At 36.4% G+C, this 27071-nt stretch overlaps 1 protein-coding gene across 1 annotated transcript in view; it reads left to right on the forward strand.

The window, feature by feature from the left end:
* The window catches only part of SENP6 (SUMO1/sentrin specific peptidase 6), a 167466-nt gene that overhangs the window by 59248 nt on the left and 81147 nt on the right, over window positions 1-27071 (forward strand). The window contains exons 6-8 of the mRNA XM_006835793.1: window positions 10005-10150; window positions 10973-11077; window positions 19589-19609. Coding sequence (XP_006835856.1) covers window positions 10005-10150; window positions 10973-11077; window positions 19589-19609 — 272 coding nt within the window. The remainder of the gene's footprint in view (window positions 1-10004; window positions 10151-10972; window positions 11078-19588; window positions 19610-27071) is intronic.

The following is a 27071-nucleotide window of genomic DNA, read 5'->3' on the forward strand; positions in this document are numbered from 1 at the left end:
TTTCTATAGTTTTTCTGTTTTCCATCTTGTTTATTTCTACTCTTATCTTTATTTCCTTTCTTTTGGTGACTGTAGGTTCCTTCTGCTGGTCTGCTTCTGATTGTTGGAGATGCTGTGTTAATGTGTTAATTTTGGTTCTTTCCTCTTTTGGGATGTGCACATTTTATCACAATAAATTGTCCTCTCAGTACTGCTTTTGCCGCATCCCAAAGATTTTGGTATGTTGTGTTTTCATTCTCGTTTGTTTCTAGGAACTTTGTGAATTCATGTTTAATTTATTCTTTTACCCCATTACTTTTCAGCAGGGAGTTGTTCAGTTTCCATGTATTCGACTTTATTTCCTTGATCTTCTTATTGTTGAGTTTTTAGATTTATAGCATTGTGGTCTGAGAAGATGCTCTGTAGAATTTTGATGTTTGTAAATTTGTGGAGGTTTGCTTTGTGACCTAACACATGGTCAATTCTGGAAAATGTTCTATGCGCATTGGAGAAGACTATATATTGTTCTGTTGTTGGGTTGAATGCTGTGTATACATCTATGAGGTCAAATTGATTGATTGTGTTGCTTGGTTCCTCTAACTTTGTCGAGTTTCTTTCTGGTTCTGTCCCTTTTCAAAAGTGGTATGTTAAAATCTCCCACTATAATTGTAGATTTATCTATTTCTTTCTCAATTCTAGTAAGGTTTGCTTCATGTATCTTGGCGCTCTTTCACTGAAAGTGTAGATATTTATTATGGTTATGTCCTCTTGCTCAGTTGACCCTTTGATCATGAGATAGTGTCCTTCTTTGTCCCTTATGCTCATTTTTATCTTAAAGTTTACTTTGTCGGTGATTAGTATTGCCACTCCTGCTTGTTTATTGTTTCAGTTAGCTTTGTAAATTTTTTTCCATCCTTTAACTTTTAGTCTGTTTTTGTCTTTGTGAGTAAGGTGTGTCTCTTGCAGGCAGCGTATTGAAGGATCTTGTTTTCTTATCCATTCTGCCACTCTCTGTCTCTTCACTGGTGCATTCAGTTGTAATTATTGATAGGTATGAATTAATTGCTTCCATTATGTTACTTTTTTGGTAGTGCTGTTCATTCCTTTGTTCTGCATGGCTTCTTGGGTTGGGTTTGTGTTTTTTTTGTGCTATTTTCTTGTTGGTTTCTTTTTAGTTTTCATGTTTGCTTGTTCTGCTTGGAAGTTCATTTTCATGATAAGTTGTGAAGTATTAACTTTCTTTGGGGTTACCTTATAGTCTACTAACTTTTCTCTCCATTTAAGAGAATCAGTTATATACTGTAATTTACCTGACATCCTTACCACCTGAATCTCTGTTGCTACGTTTGTCCCTTCTTTGACATTAATATAATTTTGGTTTTTGGTTGACCTCCCAGCTCCTTTGAGTTCGTTGTTGTAGTCTTACTCTGTTCTAGACTCTGTTGTCTGTTGACTGAGTTCCAGGTGGTGTTGCCACACCTTTCAATCTCTGGTTGTTGTCTGTTCTTGTTGGTTTTCATTCCACAGTACTCCCTTTAGGATGTTTTGAAGTGCTGGGTTGGCTTTGATAAAATCTCTCAGATTCTGTATATCGTGGACTGTATTGATCACACAATTGTATTTGATTGATAGTTTTGCTAGATAGACGATTCTTGGTTGGCAGTTTTTTTCTTGTAGGATTTTGTATATGTGTCCCATTGCCTTCTTGCCTGCATGGTTTGTTCTGAATGTTGTTGTTGTTGTTATGTGCCGTGCAGTTGGTTCCAACTCATAGCGACCCTCTATAGGGTTTCCGAGGCTGTAAATCTTTACGGGAGCAGAAAGCCTCATCTTTCTCCCATGGAACAGCTGGTAGTTTCGAACTGCTGACCTTGCGGTTCGAAGCCCGATTCGTAACCACTACGCTACCAGAGTCAGAGCTTAATCTAATTTGTTTGCCTTTATAAGTGACATTTCTCTTCTCCCTGGCCGTTTTTAATATTCTCTCTGTTTCTTTGATTTTGGAGAGCTTAGTTATTATATGTCTTGGTGACTTTCTTTTGGGGTCTATCCTTCCTGGGGTATGTTCAGCTTCTTGAATATTTATATTCTCATCTTTCAAGATGTTAGGGAAATTTTCTTCCAGAAGCTCTTCAGCTATCTTGTCTGTGGGCTTCTCCGACTCTTCCTGTTCTGGAATGCCAATAATTCTTAAGTTGTTCCTCTTCGTGTTATCAAGTATGAACCTTACTCCCTTCAGATCTTTTTATCCTTTTTTCAGTTTGCTCTTTTATCTTAGTAGTATTGAGAGATTTGCCTTCCAGCTCACTAGTTATGGCTTCCATCTCTTCTTTTCTGCTCCTTTCCCCTTTCAGTGTATTGTCCATTTCTGATATTTTATTACCAATCATCTGGACCTTTTTTTTGCTGGTTTTGAGTTGTTTTCAATGCTGTATCAATCTTATTTGATTGCTCTTGTAGTACTTCCTGACTTCGTCCTTGTTTTCTTCCACCCCTTTTTTGGAGCATTTGAACTTGTTTCCCTATAATTCTTCTGAATTCTTTCTCAGGCATATCCAAAACCTGCTCTTCCTCATCTAGAAAGCCTTTGTCTGTCTCCAGCTCATTTGTCTCAGCTACTCTCTTCTATTTTTGGACATGTTTTGATATCATTTGTTGTTTTTTGTTCATCGTTTCCAATGGTTATGTGGTTTTTTTAATGCTTAAGTGAATGTTTGTTGTTGTTTATTCTTAAGCTTATTGGATGTCTCCTGGTGAATATGATCAGGAGATAGGCTTCCCTTTTTGCATCTAATGCTTAGCAGGTATTGTTGGCTCTTGTCTCAGTGTTGGAATATTATGGGGTATGCTTATAGCTTGGCCATATGGCCATGATTGCAGTCTCTTCTTGGGTAACGTAGGGAGAAAAAGCTCCCACCTCCAGGAAAGATGTGTCATCAAAAGAACCAAAAGTAAGAAGTAATATAAATGCTGAGACAAAAACCACCACTTTGGAACAGAAATAAAGCTGTGGTCGACTGTCCGGTGCTACCCAGGCAGTGGGTGTGCGTGGTAGAAGCCTCCAGCAGTGGGTGCGGGTGTCTTCTTGCTCAGGATCCTCCTCTAGTCCCCACAGTAGAGGTGCGCAGATATATATTGAGAAGTTAACAGGAGAAAGACTGTCCACTATTTTTGTCTCTGAAGGTCAGTTAGGTATCTGCGTGTGCACGGCGCAATTCTCAAGATGGTTGAGTCATTTTATGTTGGGGTTTTACAGATTGTTTTTAAGGGTCCTGCACAGGGAGCACAGGTAGCACAGCGACCACAAATGGGGAGCCACAAGGTGAGCCGCTCGAAACCACCAGCCGCACCACGGGAGTAAGACAAGGTCCCCAGCTCCAGCAAAGACCCACAGCCTCGGAAATTCCACACAGGGTCGCCTAGAGTTGGAACCGACTCCATGGAGCACAGCCACCAAGGTCCTGCACAAGTCCATTTAGGGCTGTTTCTCCGCAGCTGACATTATAAGTAGCCGCCAAACTCCTTTCTGTACTGTGGGGAAACTCCCACCTGATGGCGTCTGGGCTGAGCAAAGAAGGGCACGCAACAGGGAAAAAGAGGGAGAGATGTGTAGAGTCTCAGACCATGCTTCTTTTTGCATTTATCTCTCCACCACTTTTAGCACGGTTCCCTGAGCTGGTCTGGCTGTAAGCCCCACCCTCTAAACTACTAGGGCAGGTGGCCACAGAGGAAGTCCTGTCTCCAGATTCATAACTCGCAGTAATTTCATTAATATCATGATTTTTTTCACTTGTGAGTGCGGGGAAACTGATGTCCTGGACCTTATGGTAGATCCAGAGCTCTGGAGTTGTTCTGAGTGATTCCTCCATGAGTGAGTTCCCAGTTCCTCCACCACGGAGACTTCCCTACCTGGCTTTCTCTACTGCTGCCCAAGCCGGAAGCTCTCCTATTAACTTTTTGAAGCTCCCTTGTATAGACCCTCTTTCTTTGATGATGGACTTTGAGTTGCTTATACACACTGCTGTCAAGTCAATTCTAATTCACAGTGATCCATGCACAAACGCTTTATCAAAAGTAAGTCTTGAGGATATGTATACGCACTTACTCAGAACTGTGGTTGAATTAGCTGAATTATGTGCCTAATATTGGTCAGATAATTTTGGTTTAAATAATTCTTAAGGTGAAAGGGTAATTTTTTTATATTTACATAAAGGAATGTTCAGTAAATAGTTTTTTTGATTTTGAGAAATACTGTATCTTAATTATTTTATGTCTTTACTGGAATGATTTTGGTTGTTTTGTTTTTGCCTCTTGTTGAGAGTCAACATTTATATTTCTGTAAACAGTGTAAAGATTACTTATGCATTGTGTTATGGGAAATTATAGGCTTTGAAAAATTATCTATTAATCCCATTTACTAGTTTGAACAAGTTACTTTGCTTTTCAAGTGCAGTGATTTTTAAAATGTAGAGACAGAGTTATACAGTTTAAATGATATATGGTAGAGACATTTTGTTGAGCAAAGAAAACTAGTGGGAAATTTGAATGTGTTAATCCTGTCATTCGAACCAACTCTATGGCACTTACCAAACCAATCCTGTCGTTCAGTAGCTTCCAGTAATTTCATGTGTTGTTTTGGGTGGGGTTAGTTGCTGGATCCCAGCCTAAAGACCCACTGAAATGTATAATGTGGAGATTAAATTAGATATAGCATAACGCTTATTTATAATAAGCTCTCAATAAATATTACTTATTGTAGTTACCTATATATTGTGGATTGAAATAGCATGCTGTTGTTGTTACGTGCCTTCGAGTTGGTTCCGACTCAGAGTGACTCTGTATAGGGTTTCCAAGGAGCAGCTGGTGGACTAGAACTGCAATCTTGAGGTTAGTTATCCAGTGCTTATCCTACAGTACTACACTAAGACTCATGTCATGGTCTATCTTTAATACTGGAAATTTGCTTCCAGGATTTTTAAGCGAGTACATATCAAGATCTATCAAGATGTAGCACAGTATTTCTAAAACTTTGCATCAGAATCACCTAAATGATTAAAACGATTGGTGAGTCCAATTCCCTGAGTTTTCTGATATTGGAGTTCTGAAGTGGTTCTAAGGAGTCCTAGAGACACAGTAATTAAAGCTGAAGGTCACAGTTTGTAACCACCATCTGTTCCACCAGAGAAAGATGTGGTAGTCCACTTCCATACAGAGTACAACCTTTAAACCTTGTGGGGCAGTTCTGCTCTATACTGTAGTGTCTCTAAGGAACACTGACGATACTATAGGATAAATCTTGGACTGCTAACCACAAGGTTGGCAGTTCAAACCCACCAGCTGTTCCTCAGGAAAACGGTGAGACTTTTTAAACTGTAAAGAGTTACAGCATCGGAAATCCTATACAGGATCACTGTGAGCCACAACTGACTTGATGGTACCTGATGACAACATAGGGTCTCTATGTGAGTCATAGTCCATTTCATTATAAGAGTTTTTTTTAGAGTGGCACTTGAGAATATACATTTTTTAAAAGTGTTCTCAGGTGGTGTCTGTGGACCACACTTTGAGAACTGTTGGTTGGTCTAGGGCACTTTTTCAAAAGAGCACATTTCTGGACCTTATGACAACATCTATAATTAGATTTCTCAACTACTTGTCAGTTTATCAGTTTGTCACACTGTGGTCACTTGTGTGTTGCTGTGGTGCTGGAAGCTATGCCACCATTATTTAGAATGCTGTCAGGGTCACCCATGGTGGACAGGTTTCAGCTGAACCTGCAGATTAAGACAAACTGGGAAGGAGGAGAAGCAGATTGCTTTCAAATATTTAGCCACTGAAAATCTTATGCATAGCAGTGAATACTATCAGCAACAAAATATTGATACTGAAACATGATGACTACAAGCATAAGAATATTATCTAATATAGAACTCCTGATGTGATGCTGTAGGATCAGCACTGCACAGCAAACCAGAAGGTTGGCAGTTCAAACCAACCAGCTGCTCCTTGGAAACCCCATACAAGGTTGATATGAGTCAGAGTCAACTTGAAGGTACATAAAAACTACAACAACGATTTAGTGCTGGAAGATGAGCCACTCAGATTGGAAGACACTCAAAATACCACTAGGGAAGAGCTGCCTCCTCCAAGTAGAGTAGACAGATGATGACACGAAGGGAGTAAAGCTTTTGGGACCTTCTTTTACTAATGGGGGACAATTCAGAGTGAGGAGAAATAGCTGCAAACATCCATTAGTGACTGAATCATGACATGTACAAAGTGTGAGTCTAGGAAAGTTGGAAATTGTCAAAAATGAAATAGAATGCATAAACATCAATATCTTAGGCATTAGTAAGCTGAAATGGGCTGTTTTGAATCTGACAGTCATATGGTTTACTATGCAGAAAGTGACAAATTGAAGAGGAATGGTGCTGCATTTGTCATTAAAAAGAACATGTCAAGAATTGTCTTGAAGTATAATGCTGTCTGTGATTGGATAACATCCATATGTTTAGTCTTGGTTTGGCACTGTGGATTAATGCGTTGGATTGCAAAGTCAGCTTGAACCTCAAAGTCAGCGGTTCATGCTCACTAGTTGCTTCTTGGAAACCTTGTATAGGGTTGTTATGGGTTGGAACCAACTTGATGGCACTTAACAACAACAACAACACAAAGAAGACCAGTTAGTATAACTATTATTAAAATGTCTTCACCAACCACTAAAGCCAGTGATGATGAAATTGAAGAATTCTACCAACTTCTTCAGTCTAAAATTGATCAAATATACAATCAAGATACATTGATAAATAATGGTGGAAACAAAGACAAAGGATTAGTAGCTGGGATATATGGCCTTTGTGATAGAAATGATGCTAAAGATCACATGATAGAATTTGCAAGATCAGTGACTTGCTCATTGCAAATACCTTTTTTAAATAACATAAAAGATGATTATACACATGGACTTTACCAGATTGAGTACACAAAAATCAAATTCATTCTATCTGTGGAAAGAGACCGGAAAAGCCAAAGCATCATCAGCCAAAGCAAGGCCAGGGGCAGACTGGAATAAGACCCCCGATTGCTCTTAGGAAAGTTCAGGCTAAAGGAAAGTAAAAGAAGTCCACCAGAGCCAAAATTTGACCTGGAACAATATCATACATGAATTTAGAGATCACCTCAGGAACAGATTGGATGCATTAGACACAAAGGACCCAAAACCAGAAGAATTTCAGAATGATGTCAAGAATATCATACGGAAAAAAGCAAAAGTCATTAAGAAGACAAACAAGAAAGAAAAGACCAATCTCAATGTCAGAAGAGACTCTGAAACATGTTCTCCAGTGGAGAGATGCTAAAGGAAATGGAAAAAATGAGGAGGTAAAAGAGCTCAACAAAAAATTTCAAAGGACGACTTACGAAGACAGAGTCAAATATTGTAATGAAATGTGCAAAAATCTGAAGTTAGAAAACCGAAGGGAAGAGCATACTCAGCATTTCTCAAGCTGAAAGAACAGAGGGAAATATTCAAGTCTTGACTTGAAATACTGAAGGATTGTTACAGCAAAACATTGAATGATACGGAAGGTATCAACAGAAGATGGAAGAAATATACAGTCAGTGTACCAAAAAGAAATGGTTGATGTCCAGCCATTTCAAAGGGTAGCATATGATTAAGAGCCAATGGTACTGAAGGAAGGAGTCCCAGGTGCTTTGAAGGCATTGGCAAAGAACAAGGCTCTAGGAACTGATGGGAATACAAATAGAAATATTTCAGGTAACTTACACAGCACTAGAGGTACTCACTCACCTATATATACACCAAGAAATTTGGAAGACAGCTGTCTGGTCAGCTGATTGGAAGAGATCCATATTTGTGCCCATCCTAGAGAGGTGACCCAATGGAATGTGGAAATCTTCGGACCTTGTCATTATCACACTCAAGTTAAATTTTGCTAAAGATAAATAAAAAACCAGTTGCAACAGTAAATTGACAAGAAACTACCAGAGGTTCAAACCAGATTCAGATGAGGATGTGGAACTAGAGATATTATTGCTGAAGTCAGATGAATGTTGACTGAAAGCAGAGAAGACCAGAAAGATGTCGTCCTGGGCTTTATTGACTGTGCAAAGACATTTCTGTGTGGATTATGACAAGCCATCCACATTGCAGAGAATGCGCATTCCAGAACACTAAATTGTACTCTTTAGGAACCTGTACATAGACCAAGAGGCAGTAGTTTGAAAAGAACAAGTAGACATTGAATGGTTTAAATTCAGGAAAGATGTGTGCCAGGTTGTATTCATTTACCATTCTTATTTAGTCGTATGCTTAGCAGATAATCCAAGAAGCTGAATTATATGAAGAAGAATGTGGCATCAGAAATGGAGGAAAACTCATTAACAACCTGCAATATGCAGGTATTAAAAGCTTGCTTGGTGAAAGTGAAGAGGACTTAAAGTATTTACTGATGAAGATAAAAGACCACAGCCCTCAATATGGGTTGCAGCTCAATGTAAAGAAAACAAAAATCCTTACCACAGGAGCAATGAATAACATCATGATAAAAGGAAAAAAGAATAAATAGGTCAAAAACTTCATTTTGCTTGGATTCACCATCAGCACTCATAGAAGCAGCAGTTAAGAAATCAAATGATACATTACTACATTAGGCACATGTGCTACACAGGACCTCTATAAAATGTTCAAGAGCAAAGCTAGGGTATTTTCTCTAGGGTCACATGCATGTGAAATTTGGACAGTGAGGAAGACCACAGCAGAATTGATGCATATGAGTTATGGTATTGGAGAAGAATATTAAAATACTCTGGACTGCTAGAAGAACAAACAAATCTGTGATGGAAGAAGTACAATAAAAATGCTTCTTGGAAGCCAGGATGGCAAGACTTTGTCCCTTATGCTTCAGGCACATTGTCTGGAGAGACCAGTCCCTGGAGAAGGACATCTTGCTACTAGGTAAAGTGGAGGGTCAGTGGAAAAGAGGAAGACCCCCCCCCCCAATAAGATGGATTGACACAGTGGCAACAGCAGTGGGCTCAAGCTTAACAATTGTGAGGATGGCGCAAGACCAGGCAGTTTTTCATTCTTTTATGCATAAGGTTGCTATCAGTTGGAATTGACTCTGAGACTCCTAACATCAACAACAGTTTGGTTTCTGGGAATGGACCCAGACAACAATGACTTGGATAGGCCTCATTTTTCTCAGTTTAATAGACCTTTTGTTTGTGATAAAATAATTTATAGTGTTTCTGATTAAAGATAACTGTGCTGTGAGTTTTCTCACATATAGATCTGAGTTTCTAATGGAGAGAGCTAATAATAGCACTGAATTTCCACCTTCTTGACTAGGCAATTTGTATGTGGCTTCTCTCTCTCTCTTCAATGTTCTTTCTTAATGCATAGAAAAAAATCCCAGATTCCATAGAAAGTTATCTGATTATAAAGAACCAACCAGGTCTATTTGAATTCTGAATCATTTATTTCCGTAGCATTAGTATGTTTTCTATGGGAATGGTCAGTCAAATGCAAAAGCAATTGTATTTTATTATTAAAGGAAGCCCTGGTGTGGCACTGTAGGATAAGCACTGAACTGCTAACCACAAGGTCAGCATTTCAGTCCCACCAACTGCTTCTTGCAAACCCTGTACAAGGTCGCTGTGAGTGAGAATCAACTCAATAGCACTTAACAACAACAATAATGGGGATAAAAGTTTACTTCTAATTTATGGAGCACCACTATTAAAGCCTGATCACTTTAATTCAGAGATTCACAAAATGTGTTCCCTGATCCACCCCCACGTGGGGCTTTTTAGAAATACACATTCTCAAACCTGAATCAAAACTACTGAATCAGAGAAGAAGGTATTACAGTTGAATGTAACTGCCATTCCCTCTTCTTCTTCCCCAGTAGCTGGTATTTATTTTACTAATTTAAAAGTTATTATTGTTGATTAATTTTTATTTTGTGTTGTTTATTGACTTAATATTTATGAATCCTTTACAGTTAAATCGTCGCTCTGAAATTCTTGCTGCTGGTTCTGGTGAATTAATCTTGAAGACATATGTAAGGAAAAACAAGATTGAAAGCTTTAAAACTTTGAAAGGCAATCCAGTTGGACTTAACATGCTGAGCAACAATAAGAAATTGAGGTATGTAAGTGTTTCACCACACATTACTACAAAAGATACAGGGTTTGACACCTTTGTGGCCGTAGGCCCAACCTATATTCGTCTATTGAATTTGTCAATAGGGCTAAGAGTGGTACCAATGCATAGAATGTTTTGCTTTGGATTTGGGGAGTAGGGTTGATTGCAATGAGTTTCTTGGTTCTAAATAAAATATATTGCAAGATATGTTTCAGTAAGCTGGGATTTCATAAAATGAAAACTTATTTTCATACAGCTAGTAAAATCTCAGTTAAAATAGTAGAAGGATGGCATTGGTCTTGTCTGTTTTAGAGGCTTAGAATATCTCAACAAGGAACTTTATGTTAAGATTTCTTCCTTTTCTCTTTTAAACATAACCCACCTCTCCCAGAAGTTTTCATAGTGAACCACTGTAACTGATCAGATTGGGCTATTAATAATCTCCCAGAAGTAGAGTTGAAAACCACGATTTTATTTCTGCACTCTGAATTTATGGATGAATAATTGAGGTTAAGTAACACATGTCAGTAGCAGAATTAGAAGATTAAAAGTAGAATTTCAGGCTTTTGTGGGTTTTTTTTTTTAAGAGTTCTGCTTTTTATCTTTCTTGAAATGGAATAGAAACATTTCAGAAATAAATTCAAGAAATCAAAAACTTATGGAGAATTCAAAATAACTAGTTTGGTTATTTATAAGTAATTTTTTTTTTTTTTTTTTTTTTTAAATAATAGTCTTTGTGAGCTCAGAATTTAGAGGTTGTATTATGCATATGTGTATGTAATATTTTTCTGTTCAATATTTTTGGTTTGTTTCTTGAATCTGCAGTGAAAATACACAAAATGCATCATTATGTTCAGGAACTGTAGTTCATGGTAGACGTTTTCATCATGCTAATGCACAGATATCCGTTGTAAAAACAGCAGCCCAAAGGTAAGGATTGTAATTGTTTTCTTTTTAAATATATAATATAAAACCATCCTCTTTAATAGACATTTTCACTTTTTTTTTTTTTAAACCAATATTATTTTTGGGTGAAACATCACTGTGTTTCCAGTATCTGTAAAGAGATATTTATGTCAATGAAATAATACGTGTCCTACAATTTTATTAATTGTATTTTCTACTTTTTAATAAATTATATTCTGCTGTAAGTTAAGTCTTATTTTTTTTTTAAATAGGCTAATCTATTGCATTCTATTCCAGTATACATAAGAAATATTTAAATGGCATAGATTTCATAACTTTCCTTACCTTCCACATAAAGTTTGTAGGGTTCCATAATGTCAAAATAAATCATATTATTGGTTTTGTATGTTTTAGAAATTTTTATATTGCAGTAATTTTCATAGATTTGAGTGTCCTCATTGATCTTAAAAATACTACTTGAATGAAATAATGCAGCTAACAACTCGTGTCTTAGATGTTTTGAGATATCTAAAACTTAGGAGGTATTTAAAACCATTTTGGAAATGTTATATCCCTTTTCATTTGACTCAGAAATCCTCAGGTTCAAGCAATTAAATAATCTGTTTATCATGTTATAAGTAGTTGAGGTGAAGTTTTTTGATTACTAGTAAAATTTGAAGATTTTAATATATATTTTAAATGGTTTTATACTTTGGAAATACCAAACTAGGTTGTTATTTAGAAAATGTGTCCTGATTCTAGAACCTTTGCTTTAGCTGCTATGACATAGATTTATTAAATATAGATTTCTGTCTTCAATCTTTCTTAGATTTTAGGATGACAAAACCTTTGTTTAGATTTATTATGTTATTATATCATAATTTCCATGTAGTTTGAGAAAAGTCATAAAATCTCAGAGGTTAGTGCATATATTAAAAAAAAAAGACTGACCTACTGCAAAGCTCACAGACAAATCCATCTATCTTTATAAGAATAAATTATAAAAGGAGGTTAGTTAGGGGGAGGGGAGAAGGGAAGACATACATATGTCTTTTTTTTTTTAAGTTTTATAGTGACTTGAGTGATAGTTTGTTTACAAAGGAGAACATCAGTTTTACACTCATTGTTTCATTGCAATGATTACAATTTCATCCATGCATCATCATTCAACAGTATTTGCTTCTATTCCCTCAGTTGGTTTTTTTTTTAAAAGTTTTATTGTGAATTATGTGATAGTTTGCATGGGAGAACATTAGTTTTAAATTCATCCTATTGTATATTGTTTCATTGCCATGGTTACAGTCCCCTCCACACATCACCAATCAACGAAAAAGGTTATGTCCTACAAGCCTGCTCCTCTCCCTCCCTGGGTCCCGAGGCTCCAGCTGCTCCATCTCTCCATGTCATCGTCTCCCCTCCTTGCCACAAAATTTTACCTTTACATTTACAACCTTCACAATCAGTCCTGGTAACAATTATTCACCCTGTATCACATGAGATGTATCCGCATTTCCTTTCATCAGTCCCACCTAGACAGATTGGATACTACTCAGTGGAGATTCTGCCTTCCTCCATGCCCTCTGGATCTAGGTTCCCTCTTGAAAACTTGTAAGCCAGTCACTTCTTGCCTTTGTCGTCCCGCATTTTGGGTAGCCAATGTCCAAGTTGCCCATCCCTGTCCACTCTGTATGGAGCGGGTGGAGTGGGAGTGATCCTTGCTGTGAAGATTTGTTCCCTCTTTTGAGTTGCTGCATCCATAGGTGTAGGTCAAGTTCATCAAATTGTATCAGGTTACTCTTTTTTTCTTCTTCTTTCTTCTTCTAGTTGTGCTCCAGTCATTGAAGCCAGGTCAAGTGGGTATTATCTGCAAGTGTGGGTGCTCTTGTGGATAGGCCCTCTCTTCTTATATTCTGGACACTTCGCTCTCCACTCCAGCCTCTGTGACTATGTTGCTGACTCTGGGCCCAAGAGTCCCCAGGTCTTGCCACACTGCTGGCCAACCAGGTCTCCACCTAGGTTCACAGGAGTCTATTGAATGTTGTAGGGCTTAGCTTGCAGCCTCATAGCTGTTTTTCCCTCACTTCCCCTTGTTGGTGGTGAATGTGGTCACCAATCAGAGTGTGTATTCCCATTGAGTCTTAGTTTTGAAAGGGGGTTTACTCTGAGGCAACCCGACCCCTTGCCTTGATGTCTCCTGGGCGGGCTACTTGCTTGTTCTTGTAGTAATCAGTCGGTCTGCCTCTATTTTGTATTTTTCCTGTTCTTCTAGCCACTCCAGGCTGGTCTGCCCGTCCTCTCAGGGGGAAGTCTCCTACCTCTGGAGATTCTGGATGCTGTTCAGGATTACACCTGTAGTCTTATGTAATACAGAGGCTCTGCAGGAAGCCTCTTTCACTGGGCACATTGTATCCCCATTTTAGGTATTCCAATCAGTTATAGGCAGAAGATGGACTTACAAGCTTTCTATGGTGATATTTCTGGCTCTTCCTTTCTCTCCCCTTCCAGTGTCTATTTTATAATGTAATGTAAGGAAAACCAAGATTCAGAAGACAGCCAAGAATCTTAACATTATTTCCCCCCTTATCCCTATTCCAATGATGTCTCAATCCGTGTACTCCAGAGCCCTGTTGTTCCAAGGTTTTGCATACATCATTATTTTCCTCTGTCCCACTTAGCCCATGCAAACCTGCCTACTTGTTCTCCATTCCACTTTGTTCTTCCATTCCCCTCTCCCTTTTTGTATATTGCCCCCCTCCCCAGCACCCAAACTATCCTGTGGTTAGTCCCTGCCCTGTGCTCTACTTTTCCATCCCTCCCCTCACCACACCCCCCAAATCCCAGCAACCAGCAGAGAATCCCCCCCACCCTGCTTTAGTATGAGTTCTTTGTCTTTGTCTTTTACAGTAGTGGTCCTATGCAGTATTTCTCCTTTTGTGACTGACTAATTTCACTCAACATAATGTCCTCAAGGTTCATCCATGTTTAATGGTGGTTTGTAACTTCCTTGTTATTCTTCAAAGTAGCATAATATTCCATTGTGTATGTACCACAATTTGTTTATCCATTCTTTAGTTGATGGGCCCTTTGGCTGTCTCCATCTCTTTGCTGTTGTAAATAGTGCTGCTATGAACGTTGGTGTGCATATATCTACTCATGTTATGGCTCGTATTTCTTGTGGGTAAATACCAAGTAGAGGAATTGCTGGATCTTAAGGTATTTCTATTTCCAACCTTCTGAGGAAATGCCATATTGCTTTCCAGAGAGGTTGGACCATTTTGCAGTCCCACCAGCAATGCAGGCGTGTCTCAGTCTCGCCACATCCCCACCAGCATTTATTGTTCTCAGCTTTTTTGATCTTTGCTGTTATTGCTGGTGTGAGATGATATCTTATTGTTGTTTTGATTTGCATCTTTCTAATGGCTAGTGATCATGAACATTTCTTCATATGTTTGTTGGTTGCCTGGATCTCCTCCTTGGTGAAGTGTCTGTTCATGTCCTGTGCCCATTTCTTAATTGGGTTGTCTTATTTTTGTAGATGTGTTGTATTTTCTTATATATTTTAGAAATGAATCCCTTATCTGATATGTGGTTACAAAAGATTTTTTCCCAGTCTGTGGGTTATTCCCTCTGTTTTCATACATACTTCTTTCTCAGATACTGATTAGACTGATCATTCACCAGTCATTCATTGATGATAAAATTTCTTAATATTCTGAAAATGTTAAGGTGAAACACAACTTTAAAATTTACAACCAAGTTAAGTGATACTTTTTACAACCAAAATTATATTAGTTTAGAATTATTTATACTGGAATCTGTTATTAAGTTTAAAAAACTGTTTATTATTGTTGTTTTTAAGTGCCTTGAGTTGATTCCAACTCATAGCTATCCTGTATAGGGTTTCCAAGGTGGAAGATCTTCGTGGAAACAGAAAGCCTCATCTTTCTCTCGCGGAGTGGTTGGTGGTTTCAAACCATTGACCTTGTGATACACAGTCCACTGCTTATCTGACAGAGCTGCCATGCTTCAAAAAAACTGATTATGGGTTGGGTATTAGTCATTGTTTTATTTAATTCTGGGTCTCTGCATCTCTATCATGTCTTAATGTATATCATCACTTAGCATCATAAAAGATTAGACTTAGTTAATAAAAACTAGTATTTACTAGTAAAATATTGTCTGTTAAAGAACACAGCCCCAACCTAAATTTTTAACTTGTATTTAAAGAAACAATCCTGATGAAAATATAGGAACAGTTCTCTGGGGACAGTAAAATAAATTAGAGTCCAGTGTCAGGTCAGCCAGGCAGGTTCTACTTACTGTTTGTTTATTTATTTATTCTGTGTAAGAATGTTGTGTGCCACCAAGTCGGTTCCAAATCATAACAGCCCTGTATAGGGTTTCCAGAAGTGGCTGAGGGCTTTGAACTTCTGTCCTTGCTTGCTGGTAGTACTTGTTCTATACCGTCATACCAGGCCTCTATATAAGAATTAGCATTTCTTATTCTTAGTGAAGTTTAACCGTCACTAAAAAGTTTTTAAGGAGCTCTGGTAGCATAGTGGTTACGAATCGGGCTACAAACCTTAAGGTCAGCAGTTCGAAACTACCAGCCGCTCCGCAGGAGAAAGATGAGGCTTTCTACTCCTATAAAGATTTACACCCTCGGAAATCATGTACAGGGTCGCTATGGGTCGGAACCGACTCCATGGCACTTAACAACAAAAAGATTTTGAAGTTGAAAGACCAGTTACGAGAGGCTTTCCATTTTCTTCTTCCAAAACTATTGAGTGACTTTGTTACATACCAAGCATAGATGTTGTTGTTATTGTTAAATGCTGTTGTGTTTGTTCTGACTTATAGCAACATTGTAGAGGACTTTTAAGGAGTGACTGGTTGGTTTGAGCCGCAGATCTTGTGGTTAGCAGTTCAGTGCTTATCCTATAGCACTACATCAGGACTCCAGGCATAGATGAATGTAACAAAATCCCTTCCTTTGGAGCTCAAGATCAATTAGGATAGAGGCTAGAAAGACAAGTAAACAAATGGTTACATGGTAAGTATTAGTAGATGAAAGTTTAGGGGAAGTTGAAATGGTAATGGAAATCTTTGAAGTCCCTTTGGCATACAGTGTGTAGTATGTAGTAATATCACAGCGAAGGGAGCAGAGAATAACTCGAAGTATTACATGAGTATTTGAGCATGCTGTAAGCTTAGAAATCACATTGTCTAAAGCATGAGGAAAGGAGCTCTGGTAGCGTAGTGGTTACGAATTGGGCTGCGAACCGCAGGTCAGCAGTTCAAAATTACCAGCTGTTCCGCGGAAGAAAGATGAGGTGTTCTGCTCCCGTAAACATTTACAGCCTTGGAAACCCCCGTACAGGGTCACTATGAGTCGGAAACCGACTCCACGGCACTTAACAAGAAGAACAAAGCATGAGGAAAGCCTTCATCAAGATGGCTGATACCAAGTTTTTGACTTTAATTAGTGTAGTGTTGGAACCTATTCAAAGGCACTTAACAGTAGCAGATGAAAGTGAATATACTGGCTTTGCAGCTTTTTCTTCCTGATTTCTTTTCTCAACTATTAATTTGAAATTAAATAATACCAGTGGATAATTCATATATCCAGTCTGTTGTGGGTTGTTTTGTTTTGTTTTGCGTGTGAATTCTATTATTTGTATTCTATGTAATTTACACCTTCCTGCTGAGTAGTTTGTAGCTCTTCAGTAAAATAATGGGAACAAGTGCTTCACACCTGTATATCTAATAGGAGTGAATGAAGATTACTAAAATACCAGGTCATGTTAGCTATTGAGATTTGAGAGACTATTAAAATACCATCTTTTCCCATAATGTTAGCCTAAATGCTAGTTTAATTCGTATTTAAAATATTGATTGCTTATATACCATGTAGTGATGGAGGAATCTTACTAGTATAGAAAATAAAATGGAGACATTAAAAAAAGCTGTATAACTATACTTTTCTACCCTAGTTTTAATCAGATGTGTTCAAACGCTACATTTTACTGATTTAAATTTAATTTATATTTCTTTCAGGTACTTTTATCCCCCCCCTCTTTTCATTAAGGATAGGGGAAAAGACTATAAGCACCATGCATAGAGTAAAATAAAAATCTGCAAAAGCATATATAATCCATAAATGGGAAAGTGGACTTCTGAAATAAGATTTAATAAATGAAAGCTAACGTTAAAAAACATTAGTCTTAATGAGGTCACAAATACAAGAATCAACCAATATTTTCTCAGCACTAGTACAGCTTTAGGTCACAGTAATTTTTATTTTCTGCTTTGTATGAAATATAACTCAAGAAGAATATAAGCTGACGTTTTTGCAAAATCTCACATTACTAAAAAGAGTCATGGTGTAGTGCTATAGGATAAGCACTGGAGTGCTAACCACAAGTTCAATTCATACCCACCAACCAGTCCTTCAAAACCCTATACAGAGTTGCTATGAGTTGGAACTGACTTGATGGCAGTTAACACCACCACCACATTGTTAATGGTGACTCCATAGGATAAGCAATGAACTGTGAACCAAAAGGTTGGCAGTACAAGTGCCCCAGCTACTCCACAGGAGAAAGATGAGGCTTTCTGCTCCAACAAAGATTTACAGCCTTGGATACCCTTTATAGGGTCACTGTGAATCCAAGCTGATGCAATGGCATTTAACAACAGCAAAAACAGCAAAACTTGATAATAAAACATACTTAAACTTAGGTATCATATTGCAGTAAATTTATTTTTCTCAGTGTCTTAGTTATCTAGTGCTGCTATAGCAGAAATACCTCAAGTAGATGCCTTTACCAAACAAATTTATTTTCTCACAATTTAGAGTCTAGAAGTCCAAATTCAGAGCACTGGCTTTGGAGAAAGGTTCTTATCTCATTTTCAGCATCTATAGACCCAGCATTTCTTGAAGATCTTCATCTAAAACAAAGAGCTTCACAGTACAGGCACGCCCAGATCCAAAGGATATACTCTGCTCCTGGCTCTTCTTTCTTTACAGTAGGAGGTCCCTCTGAGCTCTGCTAGCTTGTTAAATCTCTCTTATATCACAAAAAAGATGAATTCAATATACAACCTAATCCTGTAGCTTGCATCCAGCCCTCATTAACATAGTAGAAGTGAGGTTTTGCAACATAGAGAATAATTGCATCATATTAGGACTTACCACATCATAGAGGAGGTGATTACATTATATTGGATCACTCATCTTAAGGGGATTACTATGTCTAAGTACCAAGCAGGTAGATATCCAGACCCAGCCAAGTTGACACAAAACCTTAAACTATCACACTCAGGATAAGAAAAATGAGCATGATTGAATATATGTTTTTGCTTGCTTTTCTTGTTGATTTTGTGGGGAGGAACCAAACTTTTCCTTCTACCTCTACTATATTCTCTACCTCTTCTCTTTCCTCTATATGGGTGGGCTCAAAAAACAAAACAAACTCCAGTGTTTTAAACTCTTCACTCTTTGGGAACAGAACTATATATAGCATTGAGAATGCGTAGATTAGGTATTAATGCCTACCTTTTCATTTTCATTTTATTTTACTGGAAGTATAGCTACATAAGAAATAAATATATATGATAAGATAGACTATTTAAATTTTTTATGCTTCTATTTCATTTCACGTACTTTATAGAGATGTAAAATTAGTCTCATAGCATGTTCTATAATTTATAAATAATATATTTTGTATATGTAAAGTTAAAATTTCAAATGAAAGAAAGTTGCTTTGTTTAAAATGTTTCTTTTGAGTGTTACATAAAAGTAAGTTACACATTTATTTTTTCCTAGTTTACTGGGATTAAATCATTATTTCCTCGTGTGTTCTACATTATAGGAGAAATTCAAGAGTATGAGAATGTGATTTTGTCAGTAATGCTCTGCTAATTTAGTTGTTTTTAGTAGAGGAATAATTTTATAGAATGAATCTTGTTTTAGTCTGAATTTAGGGTTTATATAATTTTATTCTTGAGTAATTGATAGGTAGTAGCTTTTTAAACTTTGTTTGAATTATGGAGAATTCTCAGGCAAAGCTTTTATAATTTAAACTTCATAGTAAGGAACTGTGGTTTTAAACTTCAGGCCTTTTTTATGTTCCAAAGCATTTACTTAATCTAAGACTTTTGGTAAACATTTTAGCATTAAAACCTTTTTCTCTTACTCAAAAGCAAATAATCATGCCTGTCATAGTATTGGAACCACTAATATTTAATGTATTTTGTAGTTAAAATCTAGTAAACACAAAAACGCTAAATGTTTTATCATTAAAACCTTTCATTAATGTTTCATAGTTTTATGCTTGTTCTTTCTTGTTAGTGTATGGTATAGCACTTAAATATAAACTATTTTGTATATTGCCGAACATTGTATATAACATGTATATACTGTGTTTCGAACAAATTGATCACCTTTCTGACTGCTGTTACTACTAAAGATGCAATGATATAGCAACAATGAGGTCTTTCCTCTTACTTCTTTTTTCTTTTTTATATTTTAAGCAATCTGGACCGAAAAGAAAGGTAAGCTCAATATTGATGAAATTAGAGCATGGATATAGAAATAAAGTATCAAATCTTGATTATTTCTATGTTTTGAAAAATATCCATTGTATTTGCACTCATTAAAGCTTATTTTTTTTTTTGTCAAAGGAAGCATTAATAATGATCTTTGAATTATGTGGTAGTGTTTCAGCATAAATCTCAACATAAATTTTCTATGAATGGATATTATATATTTATGCTAGTGCAGTTATTTTTCTCAAAAGTAGAGTATTTCAATACCTTAGTAAAATTACATCAAATCTTTTGTTATATTTCAGTTATGACAATAATTCTGTTTTTACACCTCAGTAGCTTGGAGTTAAATATTTTAAACATCAAATATATTCCTATTCTGACACAAACATGTATAGCTGCATCTCATAATCCACCTTTCTCTTTTATTGCTCTTTCTTCCCTTTGTATTAACAACACTGGCAGACACATACCCCTTTACAAAATGTTAAATATAAATGACATGGAAAAAGGTTTAAGAACACACATTTCTGTAACTAGTGACATACGATTGTTCTAAAGTAGGGGTCCTTAAGAGTCCCTTCTCTAAACTCAGTGATTGATATGCATACAGAGTTCTTTTTGATGGTTTCATTAAGAGTCTTTGCAATACTTTTATGTAACTGGTGAATGTCAAAAGAAGGGACAGTCTATACTTTTAAAAAATTTTCGTAGTTTTAACTAATTTTGTTTAAAGGTGTAGAGGTGAACGAGACAGTATGTAATATTTTATGAAGTATACAGATTCCATTCTTCATAAACAGTTTCTAAAATATAAATTAAAAGATGATCCTTCCAACAAATGGTGTAAGCATATGTTGTTTTTGTTAATTAGGAAATACTTTATTTGTTGTTAGTTGCAGTCAAATCTACTATGACTCACGCTAGACCTTATATATAACAGAATGAAATGTTACTCATTCCTGAGTCATCCTCCCTATGGCCAAAACATTTGAATCCATTGTTGCAGCTATTGTGCCATTACATGTCAGTGAAGGTCTCCTTGACCATCTGTTTCACGAAGCATGATGTCGTCTTGTATCAGTTAATCCCTTTTGATGATGTGTCCAGAGCAAATTAGTTGGACTGTGTTCTGTTGCAGTTCACTGGCTAGTATTTGCAAGTAGATTTCTAGACCTTTCTTAATCCATTTTATTTTGGGAGCGCTACTGAAACCTGTCTATCATAGGTGACCCTGATAGTGTTTGAAATATCAGTGGTATAACATCTGGCATCATGAAAATACGTGAGCCACCACAATACTACAAGACTTATATGTTTGAAATGACTGGATTGTGTAAAAAAACACACACTCCATATTTTTTTCATATAACATGTCCACATAAATAATATACACATGTATAAGGTGCTATGGTAGCGTAGTGGTTATGAATCGGGCTGTGAGCCGCAAGGTCAGCAGTTTTGAAGCTACCAGCCGCTCCACAGGAGAAAGATGAGGTTTTCTGCTCCCGTAAAGATTGCCAGCCTCAGAAACCCTGTACCAGAACCACTATGAGTCGGAACTGACTCCACAGCACTTCACAACAACAACAACATAAGGGCCCTCCAGGGAATTGCTCAGTTTCTAAAAACTGTCATGGTTCATATCTGGTAGCCTTTTTTTGTTTGTTGTTTTGTGGGGTTTTTTTGCCTATGAATAATTTTTTTTTTTGAAGTTTTCCTTGTGAATTGAATGATAGTTTACATGGGAGAACATGTGTTTTTCACTCATTTCATTGCAGTGATTATAGTCTCTTCTGTGCATCATCATTCAACAGTATTTCTTGCTTCTATTCCCTCATTTTTGGGTTTTTTGTGGGTTTTTTTGGGTGGGGGTACACAAAACATTCAGGAATATATAATTTAAACAACCAAAAGGTACAATCTGCAAGCCTACCTCCTGGCTGCCAACACACAGCTTTTTTCTCTTTCCATTATGCTAGAGTCCTCAGCTGCTCTATTTCTCCATGTCATCATCTCTATCTCCATCTCTGGTGTCATTGCTACTTTGGTTAGGGTCCCACATTCTGTTCATGCTCTTCTCCTTTGATGGTCCTAGGGTCCTCTGTTCCTAGACTGTAAGAGTAACTACTCCCCTGTTTTTGTTACAAAACTTCTACCTTTACAAATTCAGATAGTCCTTTTATTTATATATTTTCTTTATAACTCATGTGATTGCCTTTTTAAGACGTAAATATTGTTTTAATTGTAACAAAATAATAAGAAATAACTTTATTTAATGATATATGTGACATAGACGTTTGTTTTATCTAAATCAACAAATTATTTCCACTATGCTATAAGGAGCAACAACAGATAAGGTGCTCTGGTAGCGTTGTGGTTACAAATTGGGCTGCGAATCACAAGGTCAGCAGTTCAAAACTACTAGCTGTTCCGAGGGAGAAAGATGAGGCTTTCTGCTAATGTAAAGATTTACAGACTCAGAAACCCTGTACAGGGTCGCTATGAATCGCATCTGACACCACGGCACATACTGTACAAAGACTTAACAGATGCCGTTTCTAAGGGCAAATTCTAACTCCCCTTTTAACAAATCCAATCTTCTGGATTTCTGTTTGTAGGTTTTGTATTCTCTCCATTCCTTTATTTTGTTTGATTATTCCTATAGCACTTTAATGAATATTTCCTTGGTTTCCTTGATCTTGTCAATGTTATGGAAGTACCTAAATATTCTCCTGAACTCTTTTTCAGGTAGTTCTAGTACCTGGAAGATTATTTTTTTAAGACTGTATTTAGCCCATTAATTGTTTGGATCCTTACCTGAAATTAATTAATTAGAGATAAACTGATACGTACTTTGGTGCTGTCAATAGTTTTAACTTTGTGAATTTTTTTCACAAGCTGTTTTTCTCTTCCTTATGAAGCCACCTCTTTTCCTGATCTTTAAATAGTAATGGAAGATATTTTATCTTTATCCCTTATCACATAAAGGACTATATTTCTTCAACCTATTTATAGAAAATAGATTTATCTAATAAAATGCACTTACGTACTTGTGGAAGGTGTTAGTGTTTTCTAGTTTTGTTCCTCCTATTATACTATATAGTGAGCATAATGATGTGTACTGAAATAAATAGTAATATCAAGATTTGGAGCTTACAAACATAAAAAAAAAGTTACTGCCAATTTCTGTTTTGTGCGATGACTTATAATAAATGACTCAGATTCCTTTCTGACTTCATAGAGAAATTGATTTTGAATGTGTATGTATGATAGCACCATCCATTTAGAATATATACCTTGATATTAGAATTGTTTTCTATGTACTGAATAAAGAATGTTGACACATTAAAACTAGAACTTAGTGATTTTTTTTTTATTAAAACAATTTTTGATAACAGTTTTTATTGTAAAAAGTATGCATACATTGCATTTTGAAACAACAGAAGGGTACAAAGTCGAAAAGAGCATAATAAAGTAATATAAATAAAATATGAGAAATGTTTACTTGAAGGTTGTGATTGAAAAAAGTGTAATTAGAGATTCTAAAAAGTTTTTAAAGCTCTCAGAATAGAAAATTACATTCATATTTTAATGTCTTTCCCATCTTTCTTTCTTAAAGCTTTTATTATGTATTGAGTGAGTGAGATTTACAGGGCAGATTATCAGTTTTATATTCAACAAATCATTGTAGTGATTACAGTCCCCTCCATGCAGTCTCAACCAACAGTGTTTACCTGTATTGCCTTTTTTTTTTCTTTTTTGATACACACATACCACACTGAAAATATATATTTGTTTAAGTGTGTAAAAGGCACATTTTGCAATCCAGTTTCCTTCCCACAGCCACACTGCCACTCAGACCATTGGCCTATGATCACCTGATATTCTCTCTCGCTCTTCCATCACCTCTGCCACCATCTCTGTTGTCACTGCTTTTATGGTTAGGCTCTCTCTTTCTTCCTTCTTGATGGGTCTAGAGTCCTCTGTTCCTGAAATGAGAGAGTAACTGCTCCTCCCTTTTAGTTATACCTCTTCTACATTTACACTTGTAACAATTACCATTAGACCTGATAACAGTTACTCACAATTGAATCATAAAATCCTATCCCCTTCATCAACAGGACCCATCTGGATAAGAGGAAAACTTTCTGACCCTAAGCACCCTCATGAAAGCTTGTTAGCCAGCTACTTCATGTCTTTATAGCTCCCCAGTTTTGATAGCCAGTGTTTAAGTTGCTCATCCTTATCAACCCAGTATACCGCAGAGGCATGCTTGATCCTTGATATGAAGAATACTTAAGTATTTGGATGGAATTTGGGGCAACTTTATCCATAAGCAGCCATCTTTCTTTTTTGTCTAACGTATTTTTTAATATATTTGCACGTGTCAGATCATGATAAAAATGTAGTTGCGTGTTCTGAGTTTTAATCTTAACAGTGTATGCTGAATATTTTCCATGTTGTTAAGTTGGCTTCTGATGGCTACAGTAATAGCTTGTTATAAAAATGTGCTATAAGTTTTTAAAAACTGTTTGCCTGTTTCTAGTTTTTTTCCTCACCCTAGTTTATAAAATATTGGTGAACGGTTTTGTATATAAATTTCTAATTGCATTTTTTAGGATAAATCGTGGGGAAGAAATTATTTGTGCTGGGATTATAAATGTTTTTAATACTCCTGGTAAATATTGCCAAGTTGTTTTGAGAGGGATGTCATTTGATGTCTCAAGATATCTGATCATCAATTATATTCAGATGACAACTTTTTAAAAAAATTATGAGTCAGCAGAAACCTTATCACAGTAATAAGAGTTGAGCAAGATGATAGGCTACAAGATTAATAATAATAATTTTCTTCATTTCAGCTCTTATCAGTTAGCTCTCATATATGTTGTTGTTGTTAAGCGCTTTCAAGTCTTTTCTGACTCATAGTGACCCTGTGTAGGATTTCCCAGCAGCAGCTGGTGAGTTTGAACCACCAACCTTGCAGTTCAGACTGACTTTGTGGTCCAGTACATTGCCCCATAATACCACACCAGGACTCTACAGTATATATATATTAGGCAAGATTTATAAACACTGTCAGTTTTACTACTAGGTATTTCATTTTAGTTGCTGTTGTGAGTAAAATTTTTGTCTTTCAGCACTACACCACGACTCCATAGCATCTATAGATAATGTTTATACTATTTATAGATATAAACTAAAGAATCTAACTGAAGGCATATATTATGTTCCTAGTTGGAGTCCTAATGACACTGTGGGATAATGCACTAGACCACAAGTTCAGTTTGAACTGAAAATTTGTGGTTCAAGCCCACCAGCCACTCTTAAAAACCCTATATAGTGTTGCTGTAAGTCAGAACCAACTTGACGACACTTAACAACAAGAAGTTGGTAAAAAGATTTCATGTTATTTGATGACGGTGATTTTTCCAACTTTTTAATGGTCAATTGAGTGACGGTTTATAGTCTAGATTATTATCAGTTTTACATTCAACAAATCATACATTTGTTTCACATCAGTGGTTGCAATCCCTTCCATGCAGCAACAGTTATCCCTCTTCCTACCTGTGGTTCCTATTTCCATTCCATCCACCTTCCCATCCTGTCTCAATTTTGTCATTAGGTAAATACTGCTCTTTTGATTTTGAATGGTTGAGCATTCCCATGGTGAGCATACCTTACTAGTTTTGTTCACCCACTATATTCCTTGTCTGCTGGTTGGCTGAAAATTGGGTCACAGGGATGAGAGTTCCTTTCCAGTCTTAAAGGGTGTTTTAGGACCATAGACTCAGGTTCTTCCAGTCTCTTTCTGACCAGTAAGCTTGGTTTTTTTATTTGTAAATTTTTAATAATTTTTAGTTTTGTCCACATTTTTTGCCACTCTGTCTTTCCTTTTAATATGATCCTGTTCAGAGAAGTTGGTATTGGTAGCCACGCACTATCTAGTTGTTCTGGCACCATCTAGTTCTTTTGGTCTCAGAGTCGTGGATAATGATGTTCCCATGTTCCTTTAGTCTGAATAATTAATGCCAAGCCTCTACAATTCTCATCTCTTCCATGATATCAGTGCTGCTTACAGTGAATTTAATGCAGTGTAGTAAAAATTTTGGTAGAGATCATTCAAAAACTTATGCAACAGTACATTGACAGGTAACTACCAGAGGTTCAAGCCAGTGTTCTCATGCAATATTTGTCCTTTTGTGATTGACTAATTTCTTAAGACTAATTGAGAAAAGGGAAGAATAATTTATCTTGCCACATAGTAAAGCACACTGTAAAAAAAGAAAATTGTGACTAGACTCTGCTAAACACTGGAAAATGATTAGATACTGAGACACTAAATGGTTAAAATGTAATCAATTTCCAGCTAGTTTGCCCAGTCAAAAAATTTTAAAATCTGACAGTGCCCTTTAAAGGTCTGAATTAGGACATTTTATATCAACTGACAATATTTAAATTACTACACAGTCGTTCTCTATGGTAGCCAGTGATTCTCTTTGGACAACATTTTATCCTTAGTAGTGTTTGTATCACTATTTGGCCTGGTAAATACACTTACATATTATCTTTTAGTTGTATACTTGTATTCATTCTAATATTGAATACATACTGTGTTCTAGACATAAGAATACTGTAATGCATAAGGCAGTCAGAATTCCTCTACTTATATAGCTGTGGTATCTGATAGGGCAAAGACCAATAATGAACAAGGAAAATATGAAATAATCAGTCCTATAAGAAATAGAATTGGATGATCAATCTGGTAGTAGCAGCATGTTTGTTTTAGGTTGCATGTTCATAGAAAGTCTTACTACAACATAACATTTAACCATAAGAGTAAATGAGTAGGAGTCAGCAACACCAAATGCCATTATCAGAGGAATGGCTTTTCCAGATAGGGAAAGGTGAAACTAAGTTACTAATTCAAGAATGAATTTGGCATATTCAGAGAACAGAAAGAAGGTCACTATGGCTGGAGCATGGGGAACAAAAAGGAGAGTGTTCTGAGGTTGGGATTTGGAGAAGTCAGTAAGAGTTGGGATTTTATATTAATACAACAGAAGGTTGGGGGTGTTTTTAGACAGGAAAGTTTGGTGCCTTATAAATATTTGAGGTTTTCTAAAATAAATGTCTTGTGCATGATTTGTAACTTGGAAATTAAAAACAAGTTAGTGACATTTAGTTAGGGTGAAACATGTTTCACTTTCTAAATTGCGACTTGATGCTCCAGAAGAAAATGAATAATTGTCTGTCAGTATATAGTCTATCCTGCTAAAGCAAATGGAAGAATTGAAGAGATCCAAGAGCTGAGCAGAAAATTTCAAAAATCAGCTCCAGAAGATAAAACCAAATACTATAATAAAATATGCAAATATTTGGAATTAGAAAACTAAAAAGGAAGAACACGGTCAGCATTTCTCAAGCTGTTGGAACTGAAGAAAAAATTCAAGCCTCGACTTTC

This window comes from Chrysochloris asiatica, unplaced genomic scaffold (genome assembly GCF_000296735.1).
Source record: "Chrysochloris asiatica unplaced genomic scaffold, ChrAsi1.0 scaffold00019, whole genome shotgun sequence".
NCBI lineage: Eukaryota > Metazoa > Chordata > Mammalia > Afrosoricida > Chrysochloridae > Chrysochloris > Chrysochloris asiatica.